This window comes from Chelonoidis abingdonii, chromosome 11 (assembly GCF_003597395.2).
Source record: "Chelonoidis abingdonii isolate Lonesome George chromosome 11, CheloAbing_2.0, whole genome shotgun sequence".
Lineage (NCBI taxonomy): Eukaryota > Metazoa > Chordata > Testudines > Testudinidae > Chelonoidis > Chelonoidis abingdonii.
This window is the reverse complement of record NC_133779.1, coordinates 44,319,702-44,332,782: the sequence shown is the minus strand read 5'-3', so window position 1 is coordinate 44,332,782 and position 13,081 is coordinate 44,319,702. Positions and strand designations below refer to the sequence as shown.

Sequence of the window (13,081 nt, the reverse complement as noted above, 5' to 3'; positions counted from 1 at the left end):
CCGTCCTTCCTGGGCCTCGACGTGCCCAGCTGGGGTGTCCTGTGGAGCAATTCCTGCCGCAAAACCAGCCGCTCACCCCGATGCAGAGAGTCTGGCCAGCCAGGGGCAGCGCTGCCCGCCCACAGGAGGCCCACGGGTCCCGCAGTCCTGAGAGCCATAAAGATGCCCTCGGCCTGAGCCTGCAGCCAGGGCCTGTCCTGCAGCCAGCGGCAGTCTGGGGCTAACATCCCCCCTTCTCTCGGGGCGCCGTGTCCCGGTCCCCTGGCAGGTCACTCGGGGCAGTCAGGGATCCACGTGCTGCCCCCAGGAGTCCTGGACAGGACGTTCCCTGCCGGGCTTCCCTGACTGGACCCCGGCTGTTAGCGCTGGGCTCAGCCAGAGCGATACAGCCCAGACCCAGCGGGGTCAGCCCCCGGGGAGAGGCACCAATGACTGTCGGCCAACGCCCTCCTGGGTCCCAACCCGCTGCTCCTGGGCACTCTCAGAAAGGGGCCCTGGGGGAGGAGAAGGGGCTCCCCAAAGCATCCACCCCAGGGAGAGGGGACCTCAGGAACACTGGGCCAAAGGGGGGGCTGGGCAGAGGGTACCCCAGGAACACTGGGCCCCTGCGGGGGGAGTGGGCAGAGGGTACCCCAGGAACTCCAGGCACTGCCCATTGTTTTCTGGGTCACTGCTGGGTCTGGGACAATCAGGTCCCACTCGTCCATTGTCCCCCCCTCCCCCACCCCATTAAGCGGCAGATCAGCGGCTAAAGGCAACGGAACAGAGCTGGGCCCTGGGGCTGCCCGACCTGCTGAGCCATGGCCCCACCCCACGGATCCTTCTAGGGAACGGACAGTAACCTGCCCTGGGTCGTCCGCCATCCTCACTCCATGACTCCCCCAACTCCCTGCGCAGCCCAGAGCCCCGGGGTGAGTCCGATCCGGCTCCAAGTGCCACTCACCTGTGGCCAGCAGCAGCAGCAGCACGAGATCCCGCTGCAGGGCAGCTGTGCCCAGGCTTCGGGGCTTCATGGCAGGTGGTGGGGTGGGGGCTTGGCCCCGGGTGTCCCAGCACCGGGCTCTGTCTCTGCCTCGCTCGATGGGGCTGCACCTCCCTTTAGCCCGCAGGGCTCTCGACAATCCAGGAATCAGGAACTGGCAGCGGCTCTGCAGCTGGAGCTTTATAGCAGCACCTGCGAGCAGGTGGGGCCTCACTCAGCGGGCTGGGAACACTCCCAGGAGCTCGCTCGGTGTCGCCTAGGTCTGTGCTGGTCCTAGGGCCCTGCCCTCCCCAGGGCACCCCCAGCTCTGAGGCCCTGCCCCCAAAACCTCAGCCCCAGCCCTGCCTCACCCGCCCTCCCTAGACTGGAGATGAGCTGGAAAGGTCAGAGAACAAATCCCTGCAGTGCCCCCAGCACAGGGGCTCAGCGAGGGCCAGGGGATGGCCCCGAACTGGGCTGGGGAAAGGCCCCACTGGGTGGAGAATGGGGTAGAAGCCCGAGGTTGGAGGAATGGGGGGGTCTGATTCCCCCATCCCACCGGGGCTCAGCCCTGGCCTTGAACCACAGCTCCAGAGCTGGGCCAGAGGGGAACCAGGAGCTGGGGGGAGGGGGAGGATGGGAGGGTCCCTGCAGCCCCTTGGCTCAGCCACCAAGATGCCTTGGGGTCCTTGGTGCTGCTCGGCCAGCAGCCTGGTCCCTTCCCCAGCTCACGCCCCGTGTGGGGTTAAAATCCAGGCACCAGCTATTGTCTGGCCCTGGGCTCCCCTCACCTGCCCCAGATTCACCCCTGTGGAATGCACATGGTGTAATCCCCAGGGCATGCCTAGGTGGGTGACCCCCTTGCCAAGTGCCAGCAGCCCTCGTGCTGCTGGGCATGAGGCCCCCCCAGGCTCCCACCTGCCATGGTTCTGGGCTGGCGTGACTGTCTCTCCCCCTCTGCTGGCACTAGGGCCTCTGCCCCCTCCCTGCTTCTGGCCATAAGCCGCCATCATGCCCCTTGTATCTGACTCAGTGACCCAGGCCCACGCTGAGGGCGCCCTGGGGAAGGGGCGCCCTGGGGAAGGGGCGCCCAGTGGCAGCAGAGAGTTCTGTGCTGAGCCCCCGATTCCCTGCCCCACCTGCACTGAGTCCATGAGAGCTGGGCCTTGGGTGTCACTGGAGTTCCCAGCACCTGGCCAGGGGGGATAAGGAGCCCAGTTGGCAGCCCAGGAACTGGGGAACAAGGCCCCTGCCCAGCGCCCTTGCCGGACCACGGACCAGCCATGGCCGCACAGACTCCCAGCCCCCTGGGAGTCGTCAGGGGAGTCGATGACATAGAGCTCATGTTTGCTAACAGGGAGGGAGCGAGAGCAGGAATTACCCAACAGAAACAAGGAAAAAGGAAAAAGCAGCTTTCCCCAGGCACATCATGAGGCCAGGGCTGTTGATGCCACGCTGGGGCAGGGCTGGGGGAGATGATGGGGGAAGGGGCTGTCTCCACATGGGAGCCCTGGGCCCGTGGCCAGCCGCCAGAGCTGAGAGTGTGGCATGCGAATCCTGCCCGCCCGTGTCCCACTGCCACCCCAGGGCACCCACCTGACTGCACTGGGCGTGGGATCCAAAAGGCGAGGCGAGCTGGGAATCAGCTACAGGAATCAGGAGGGGGCAGGCCCAGGGAGACTCCAGGAGCACAGGATCTGGCCGGGCCCCACAGAAGGCGCCTGACGAGCCCAGCACTGGGTACGAGGTCTCTGTGCTGGACCGGGGTGGGCTGGGGCTGGGTGCTGCACACACAATGTGGGGAGAGTCCAGCAGGAGCAGGGCAAGGCTGGGTCTGTTCAGGACAAGGGGGCACCTCTGGGCAAAGACATGCGGGGCCGGGGGAGCCCAGCAAGCGCTACGCTGCGGAATGACGCCAGGGCAGCTGGGTTTGAACAGCGACCAGCTGGGCTGAGCTGAGACCAATGACCACCAGAGATTTGCAAGGCCAGCACTTCCCAAAGGGACGTGGCAGCCCAGGGCAACAGAACTGCTGCCAGGCTGAGCAGTGCTGGTGCCCCAGCGTGAAAATGGGATATGATGGAGGGGGAGAGCAGAGACCACGCGTCTGTGGAGGCCACCATCACACCATGCTGAGCCCACAGGGCAGGAGCGGCTCACAGAAGAAATGCAGCAGTGCCAGAAGCACGTCCCCCCTGCACAAACAGCAAAGAGCTGCAAAATCCAGGCCTGCTTGCACCTTGGGCAGCCAGAGCTCTGACGGAGACGAGGCAGAAGCAGGGTCTGCCTGGGTCTCATGCTAAATGTACAAAGGCAGGCGCTGAGCACAGCGTGACCCCCGGACATACAAGGTTAGCGAGTGCCCAGGGTGCACACTAAAATCTCGTTTCCTAGGCAGGTGCAGAATGAGCCCCTGCTGCGGAGCCACACTAGCCAGGCCGATAAGAACAGATGCCACCCAGTGTGCTTGAAATAGCAGCACTGGAAGCCTCCTGTGTCCTTGGTCTGCGAACACAGACAGTCCAACAGGTGCAGAACTTACACAGCAAAGTGCCCAAAGCCCTTTAGCCCTGGAGAAAGAGGAAACTCGGCTGACTGGGCTGGCAGGAGGGCACAGTAATAAAAGCAAACAAGGGAAGAGATTATGCAAATTCAGATGATCCAAGGACGCTCCTGAACGTGAGCACTGCCCCTCAGGAGCCGCCGGCAGGCACCGAGTGCTGAGCCTGGGCACACGCCAAGGGTGTGGCTGGCAGATGAGGGAAAAGCAACTTCCCTTGGCTGCTGCCCTCGCCCCCAAGCTACAAGGCCCCAAGGAACCTGCCCAGATCGCTGAGCACCTGGCTGGTTTGGAGCAATTATGGACATCCCCGGTCCCTAGCTTTGTGAGCGTAAAAATTTTGATTTTGCATCCCCCCCCCCCCCCCGAGGTGACTGCAATTTTATGCTTGGCAGGGGGCAGAGGCAAGGACCAGACCTCTCCAATGGGGCTGGATTTCCAGGGCGTGATGGACGGCCTGTGGGGCCACAGATTCTCCTCTGAGCCCCAACGAGGTAACGGGCTATTGGCGTTGGTCCGATAGGCCAGGTGGGGGTTGTGGACCTGCGGGCAGGAGTGCAGGAGAGACCCCAGCTACTCACCTGCATTCCCTCTCTACATTCCTATAGTCCGCTACCCTTGTATCCCGTCCCTCGCCCTTATTCTCGACTTCGGCTCCCTATGCTTCGTCGTGTCATGGCACCTCCGCAATGCGCGATTCAGTTTTTGCCCGGTGTGGATCGCTGCACTGATCATGCTCTATGACGCGTGTGCTCGGCGTCTGCATGGTCTGCGATGTGTTTCAGCCCCCTGCTTCCAGGCCCGTTCACAGCGTGATGATAACTGTCTGATATTTTCCACTGCACATTGAGGCATCTGCCCCTGACTTCCCTTGGTGCCTTGAGGGTCGATTGTTTGCTCAATCGGTCGCCACCGCTGGCGTCAATTTCTGGTTTATAATGTAGGGATTTAAAGCTTTGGGCTATTCATTCACATGTGCACTCTGTTTGGCTCCTCTATTTAGTGGCAATCCCGAACGTTGAAACGCTCTGCTGGGCTGATTTCAGAGATGGTGCAGCGCATCCCTGGCCGGTTCCAATAGAAATCAGTGTATTGTCTCAGAGGGGGTTTCCCATGACCCCTGATTGGGCGTGTCTGGTCTTTAATTCGATAGAGTACTGATCTGAGTAGTATATCTAGATTGCTTACTGATTATAACTAACACATTCGGCTGGAACGCAAGTACTAATCTATCTATTTTTTTGTGTTTGGTCTTTGTTTGATTTTGCTTGATTCTATCAGTGAAAGAAGTGGTTTCCTTTTTGCTTATGTATGTAAGGTTTTATTACGCAACAATGAGGTGAAGCGAATTACCTACGTTTGTAGCAGGCACTAGCGACTGGGGGTTCCAGGTGGGCCCCATGACGGGGGCTCTAGTGCTCTGCAATCAATATGCTGAAAGCTATAATCAGAGCGCAACCTGTTCTAGGAGGATGTCTCTCTGCAAGGAGAGAGAAGTGGAGTGTTTCTCTACTTTCATCTTGAAATGTACTAATGTCAATGTGTGTCTATTGGGAGCAAAAGTATGATGTTGTGCATGGCTTTTAAGATTTAACAGTCCATGTTGGCTAGGATTGCAACTTCACCAATTTGCTGCTTGAAGTCAGTAGCATAATATGCTTTCAAAACACCTGGCTGTAATTGATTTTTCTCAGCTCTCAAAGTTAGGTGTTTTTATGTTATCCTTTTCTCTTACCGTGGGAACTGAGGACAGTAGTGGCCAAAGTGACGTTTTCGCTCAGTGACTCCCAGTGGCAAGTAGGAATAGAAACGTGCCCTGGTCCAGTCCCGCAGGTACTCTTTGTCCTCCCTTTTGTCCCATCCTCTCTCTCCCCATTGCGTCTTTCCAACACTGCTTCACCCTTGTACTGGTTGTTGCCCTCCTAGGGCTCGCATCTGTCCTAGCTCTCCCGTCGTCTCCTCTCCCGCGCGCCGCGTGCTCCGTCGGCCCCCTAATTGCCTAGCATCCGATCTGTGTAGATTGCCTTGCCCCAGACACGGTCTCGGCGGGAATGAGCGGCTGCGGGCTTATTTATCAGTAACGGTATGGCTATGCTTTGTCATGTCACACAGTCTTGGTTGCATTTACTGTTTCCCCTTATTATTTGTTGTCATTAAGGCCTTATCTTCAGCTGAGGAGTAGATCCCAAGTCAGCAGGCGTGGTGGGGCAGGGGGAAATTGCTCATGTTGCCAGGCTGGCGGCCCACGGCCTACCCCATTTCTTTCGAGCCAATAGAGTTCATCGTGCTCGGATTTGCGCATTTAGAGAGTGTGATTGCATGGGGAACTTTTCTAGTGGTCCGTGAGCTAGTCCTTTTTTTCCACCCACAGCCGATCAGCATTGCTTTTAGGAGTGACTGGGTTTCTCTGTGCTCTCTTCGCCAAATCCTCACTCCGCAGCGTCCCTTGTCGCCGCCCCTGCCTGGTGCTGGCCTCGTGGCTCATGGTGACTGGTTTGGTCCATTGTCCCCCTTGGCCCGCGTGAGCGTGTACCTCTGTTAAATCTCACCCCATGCTTCTGACGCCCTCATAAGCGGCCATAGTCTGTTCATGCAATAAAGGGCCCCATGCTGCTTGTCTACCCCCAACCTTACCCAGGTGCGCATCGGTCTGTTGGCCCCGCGCCCTGTTCGCCCGGGTCTCCCACCTCTGTCTCCCTAGATGTAACAAAGCTGAGCATGATGATCCTCGTCATACTTGCTTACTGCCTCCAGTAATTCAAGTGCATCGACCTTTGCATCCTCCTCCACCCACTCTTCCTCGGCCCAATGTTCTGGTCTTGTGCCTGTGCCTTGACCCAGGTCTAATACACCTCTCGCACGCCCCTGCCCCGTATGGTCTGTTCTTGACGCTTTACTCCTCAAACCGCATCCCTCGCCCCCGCTCTGTGCGTGGTGCCTTAGTTGTGGCGGCTCGCCACACATCTGCCACCCTATGCTGTGGAACATTAGTTTGCAGTGGGTGTCTTACATCTGCCCGGCAGCTCCTTGCTACCGCCCGCTACACCGCTATCACCTCGCCGCCCTCGCTGCCCTGTAGGCTTGGGGCACTTCTGACTGAGCTCCCTGCATCTCCCCATCTCCTCCAGACGTGTCACCACTACAACCCCCCCCTAGCCATGTCTGTCTGCCCTGTTAGTCAGCCGCGACTACGTTAGTCTCTCTGTCCGGAGTGGTGCGCCCCGAGGGTGGGGGGGCGCGGGCACGGTGTGTCGTGCCCTCGCTCTGCCCGGGATGCGACGCTGCCCTGGCACCGGCCGGTCGGCCTGGCATGAGTCTTTCGGGAGCCGCTCCAGCTCCGCGCACGCACCGTCACCCGGGGGCGGGAGTGCCCCGCTATGTCGCTGTACCGTTGCCCACCATACCCGTCTATCACCCCACCCTTGCATGTCGTTCTGCCCCAACCCTTTCACCCCTCCCCCCTGGCCATGGTTTCTGGTTCTGCCCCATGCCACTGCAAGCCCCCGCCATGATCTGCTCCCTGCGCGCCCCCTTGCCTCCCTGCCACGCTGCCTTCCCTGGCGCGCTGTCTTCTGCCTGCTCGATCCCATCCCCCTACTAGCCCCCCTTTTATTCTTTCTTGCTCCTCCCCTGCGGGTTGGCATGTCTGTTTTCGCCCAATTTTCGTCGCTCCTATTCATTACGCCGCGCAAATTTACTCCAATTATGTTTTGCCCGATCAGTCTTGGTCTCTACTCATTTACCCGCTACCTGCAATCCTCTTCCCGATTCCTAGCTGTAGGTCTCTCTCGCTCCCCCTTGTTTTATTTCCTAGAATCGTGGGGGCTGATCTTTGACCCCTCTCGCTTCCGTCTATCTTATCCGAAGTCTAATGTGTTGTTCCCTGCGCCGGCAGAGTTTTTGCTCGCTCTATATCCCCCTCCATGCTGTCTGGTTCTTCCCCATACCGCTCCACCCCCTCCCCGCCCCGGCCCATTGTTTGTCTCCCCATGCCCTCGCCCCACCCTCCCCTATAGTGGCTCCTCTGTACTTTATTTAAGTGCCTCTTGCACTTAGTTGCGCGCTATCAATCTTGCTCGCTCTAGGCCTGGCGGTCCCAGTCAACCTCGCCTACCCCCCCCGCTCATGTGCGTCCCTCTCGTGGTTCGCGCCTATCACGATGGTTCCTAGGGGATTCTGCTCTTGCCCGAACACATCCGCGCCATAGTACCGTAGCGATGCGTGACGCCCGCGCCCCCCGTGACTTCTACTGCCTGCATACCCGAGAAGGACTCTGGAGCGCCTATGGTTTGTGGTTGCTTCCATGGTCCTGATGCACGCACCACTCCAAGTCCCTCCAATTGCCATGTCTGTCTTGCACCTCCTACTACTTCGGCCCAGCTGTCACGAGCTCCTCCCTCCTTCGGCTATGTGTGTTTCTATCTGGCTCTCTCCTCTCCCCTTTGCTCCCACCCCCCCCGGCCATTAGCCATTCTGATCTGCCTAACGCCCTATATCCTGGTGTCCCCTGTACTTACTTGCCTCCAGTCTTCATCTCCCGCATCATGCCCCATATTGCCAGATATATGTTTCACTACGCCCATCTTGATTTTAAACCGAACCTGTCTGACTCCCCTTGACTATCCCGTTGTGTTATTGGCTCCTTGGTCATTTCCTGGCCCCATATGCCTCGTGCGCCTTTAACACCCCCCCGTACCGGCCATGTTCTGTCTGCCCCATGCCTCCTAACACCCCCCCCACCCTGGCCATGTCTGTCGTGGCCCATGCCGCTACACCCTCCCGGCCATATCTGTCTGCCCCCATGCCTGCTACACCCCTCGCCTTGCCATGTCTGTCTGCCTCTCCCTCTCCTCATCCCCCTCCTGGCATGTCTGTCTGCCCCATGCCCGCTCCCCCCGCCCTGTCACTCTGCCTCCTGCCCGCTACCCCCCCGCCGGCCCTGTCTTGTTGTCTACTTTTTTTTCTGGTGAACTCTCCATCCCTATAAATTTTTCTGCTAATCCGTTACGTCGGATACCTGATCTCTCTCCCCTCTGGCCTGTCTGTCTGCTCCCCCATTGCCTTCTCTCTCCCCCCCTCCGGCCTTGGTCTCACCGTTTCTGGATCTGGCGTCTTATTTTCCCGCTTGACCCCGCCCTTCCGCTTGCCATGTCTTGTTGCCATCCCCGTACTTCCCCACTTTCCTTAGGCCTATGTCTGCTTTCTTCCCTTTATATTCCCAGGCTGTCTAGCCCCTCTCCAGCTTCTGTGTGTCTTGACTCTTCTTATCTCATGCGCGTTTATACTCCGCTGTACCGCTTGGCCCTGTTGTAGTCATGCCCCAGAATTGCTCCTAGCATGATGCTGGGTCGCCTCGCCCCTTCTTGTTCGTTCGTTGGCGGCGGTGGGGTGGGACCGTGGTCATTGTGGGTCGTTCTACATCCCGCGTCCTCTATTCGTCTTCTGACCGCGCTGGTACACCGCCGCGTCCACTGAGCCTGTTCGGTCTCGCCTCGTCTCGCCGCAGTGCTAGCTCTCTCCGCGGCGCCGCCTCGTGCTCGCATGTCTGCAACGTGCCTCGCCGATTGCCCGATCATCTCCTGCTCTTCTGGGAGGTTCTTGGCCCTGTACTTGTTGCTCAGGGTTCACACACTCTTTCACGGCCTGTCTTGTGTGTTTCCCTGCCCTGCATGCGGGTGAACGTAAGCGCGCTTCCTGGATCCCTGGCGCATGGTTGTGAGTTTCCTTTTCGCTTTTGTCCTCTCGGCTGGTTGGCTTGCTTAATCTCTCCCTCCCCCTTTCCTTCTGGCCTCGTCTCTCGTGTGCGATCTCTTGTGCAGCGTGTTGTTTCGCTCGCGTCTAGGGTACGAGCGCTCGGCGCCTGGCGACGGCGTGGCGTTGAGCGGCACCAATTCTATTCTGTCGAGGCGTGGTCGATGCCAGACGCTCATTCACCAGCCATCATGGTGTCGTGTCGGGCCCCAGGCTCTCGCTCAGGCAGACAACCACCCTCGGCCAGGTGCTTGGGCCCAGCCCGCTTGCCCCCCGTTCCCTTGGCAGGGTCCCCCTGCCCGCACACCCTCGTTTATTTATTTTCTCGGCTGGTCAACATGATTTTTATGAGCCCGTCTGATTGGCTTGCCTTTCTAAATCTGCTCAACTCGGCCCCTGCCGCTGTGTCCATGGGCTGGTCTGGCTCCTGCTAATGGGCCTCCCATATACCAGGCCCTGCCTATCCGGCTGCTCGTCGCTCTAATCTCCTTTCAGGTCTGCTGTCCTTGTCTGTCCCCTAGTTAATGTCCGTTGCATATCTCTCCCCCACCTTCGTAGTGCTCGATATATCTTGGTCCATGCCTTCACTACATCCTCCCTCGTGCGTTCTGTTCTTCCCATAGTTTTGTACTCGGTGTACTCGGCCCTCCTCTAATTGCCCTCAACGCCAGAGCTGGGCCAGCCTGCTTCCTTAATCTTTCCCTAGAAGTGATTGTTCTTTCATGCACTCAGCTCTTACAGGCTTTTCGCAATTGTTCTGTTCTTTTTTTGCTCTCCTATGTACGCGTTTGATTCTTTTTTAATGTATTTGCTTCCTGTGCTTTTCACTACAAAGCGCCCTTCCTCCTATCTTGGGTGCTGCCCGTGGTTTGTCTGAGTACTCTAGCTCTTCCCTCACTCCGGCTGGTCCATTGGTTCTCGCGCCTTCGCCTCGCTCGCTAAACTGTATGGAGACCCGGTACTACACCGCTCTTTTCTTTGCTTCTCCTGGTGTGTAATGCCAGCTGCTGGTCTCTTGTTCCCTTGTACGGTGCTCCAGCTGCTAACGGACGCCAATGTACGTGGATGCTGCCCCGCATTTATACACGCGGGTAGACACACTCCTCTCCTGCATGTCTGTCTGCCCATGCCCGCTACACCCGCTCCCTGGCCATGTCTATCTGCCCCATGCCCACTCTACAACGCCCCCCCCCCGGCCATGTCTATCTGCCCCATGCCTGGTAACACACCCACCCATGGCCATGCTGTCTGCCTCATGCGCGCTACACCCCTTCCCGCCATGTCTATCTGCGCCCATGCCACTCTGCGCCCGCCCCCTGCCATGTCCTCTCTGCCCCTGCCCCTGGGCTGTCCCACCCAACTGTGTAACCGTGACGGGGGTGTTGGTAGGGGCTGTGTGTGTGGGGAACGGGAAAAGCAGGGATGTCTGAGGTGTGAGACAGGTAGTCAGGTTGTAATGTGAGCCGCAGAGGGGGGAGGGGAGTGCTCGGGCGGCAGGGGAAGGAAACAAGAGTGTTTTTTCGGCCGGAGGGTGAGCCAGGACAGTTGGGTTGGGCTATGGGAGGAATTCAGAGGATCCTACTGGGACCAGCACCCTGAACCCCCAGGAGGACTCAGGGAGGGGTCCGGACTTTGCCTGCAAGCTCTGCTGTAACCTGTGTTCCTGCTGTCCAATAAACCTTCTGTTTTACTGGCTGGATAAAAGTCACTGTGGGTCCCAGGAAGAGGGGTGCAGGGCCAGACTCCGTGACAGGGGGTATCCAGTGAGCTCCTCCCCTCCTGCCCCCACCCTTCCCACTTACCTGTGGCACCTGTTCTGCAGCGACAGCAGCTCATTGGTCGAGCGACGCTGCCACCTACCGGGCATGTTTGTCTTCACAGCAGCTCACCTGGCCGCTGGGGTCACTGAAGTGCAGGTGAGCCTGAGCCTGAGTGAGTGACCCCAGGACTGGCCAGTCTGGGGCCTGGCCCCTCACTCAGCACCAGCCGCTTCATCGTGCCTGGATCTCTGGAAACCTGCGCTCAGTGCACAGCAGCCGGCTAAGCAGAGAACATGGTGTTGGGCCCTGCCAGGGAAGGAGATAGACAGTGAGACAGTAAATACCATAATGGCATTATATAAATCCCTGGTACCTCCCCCACACACACACACACCTGAACACTGCCTTCAGGGCTGGTCGCCCCATCTCAGAAAGATGCGTTAGCACTGGGAAAGGGGCAGAGAAGGGCAACAAAAACCATCAGCACACCGAGCGCCATGACTAACTGCGACAAAGTGGGGGGGTCTCTTGGTTTTTCTGTGTTTTCCAGTGCGTTGCATGCAGAGGGAGGGGGACTCAGTGTTCCCGGGTGTTACTGGGTTAACAAGGTGAGGGGAGAGGGAGTTTGTTGTTACAGAGGACCAGAGAGGGAACTTGGGACCCCGGCCGATGGTCTGGAGGATGGAGACAGGGCCGGCTTTAGGAAGTGCGGGGCCCAATTCAAACAGTTTTGACGGAGGCCGCAGCAGGGATGACTTAAAAAAAAAAACAAAAAAACCCCACACATGTTAAAAAAAACAAACACGTGGGGCTTGTACTCACCAGGCGGTGCTCTGAGCCTTTGGCGGCACTTCAGCGGCGAGTCCTTCACTCACTCCAGGTCTTCGGTGGCACTGAAGGACCCGCCGCCGAAGTGCTGCCAAAGACCCAGAACGAGCGAAGGACCCACCGCCTAAGTGTCACTGAAGACCCAAATTGCCACCAAGTGAGTAAAAATTAAAAAGGCGCCTCTAGCCAGGGAAGGGATTCTCACTGGGCGCAGGGCCCGATTCAGGGGAATTGGTGGAATAGGCGTAAAGCCAGCCCTGGATGGAGACCCCAGCGACTGGTGACTTGGTGACCTGGAGACCCGGCTCAGGAGTCACAGCCAGTTCTGGCCAGTGGGAGGACAATGGGCTGCGAAGAGAGGACCCCGGTGACCTGACCAGCCAGTTCCAGCCAGAGGGGCCAGAGGAGAGGAGACCCAGGCCACCCTGTTTACAACCCTGTTTACTTGGAGAGAAGACAATGGACAGAGGCAGGGTTGGGGCCGGGGATATTGGAGGCCCAGCTGGGAAGCAGGGGGGCTGGGGCTGGAGAAGGGGGAGCAGGCAGAGCCCCCCTGGATTTAGGGGGGACTGGGATGTGCTGTGCTGAGGGAGGCCAGGCTTGAGGCCCTGAGAGTTTCCTGTGCTGGATTCAGATGCTCAATAAACCTTCCTGTGTTACGCTGGCTAAGAGTCACTCCAGGCTAGAGAACAGGGCGGGGGCATGTCAACCCCTTTGGGGGTGGAGGCCCGGGAGGCCCAGAGCGTGTGGACTCCCTGAGGGGGCCCACGGCGAGAAACAGGTGTGCTAAGGCTCAGAGAGGTGCGGCTCCAGGAGGTAGAGGGGCCTGATCCCGGGAGAGAGTGGCCACCCGAGAAGGGCTGTCGCACTGAAAGGGGCACCCCCCACAGACCGCACGGGGCCACGAGTGGGCATGATCTGTGAGTCCGTGACACTAACATCAGAGGAAGACAGGGTGGTGGGGTAATATCTGGTATTGGACCAACATCTGAACTACACAGAGCTCTTCCTACGCTCCCTAGCTCGAAGGCTGGTACCTTCCACAGCCCAGACATAGGTCCAGTGAAAGCTATTACCTCACCCATCTCGTCTGCTGGGACCAGCACTGCTACAACGCTCCAACTGACTAACACGTCCCATGTGGTTCATTTTCTCTCTCCGCCTCCCCGCAGGGCAGGGGGTCTGTGTTTAGGAACAGTCAGACTGGGTCAGACCTGAGGT

General features: G+C 58.8%; 1 protein-coding gene across 1 annotated transcript in view; it reads right to left on the bottom strand.

Moving 5' to 3' along the window:
• MUC1 (mucin 1, cell surface associated) overlaps positions 1-1,013 on the bottom strand; it is a 14,137-nt gene extending 13,124 nt beyond the window's left edge. Inside the window, exon 1 of the mRNA XM_032767165.2 lies at positions 944-1,013. Coding sequence (XP_032623056.2) covers positions 944-1,013 — 70 coding nt within the window. The remainder of the gene's footprint in view (positions 1-943) is intronic.
• Between the last annotated feature and the right edge of the window lie 12,068 nt (positions 1,014-13,081).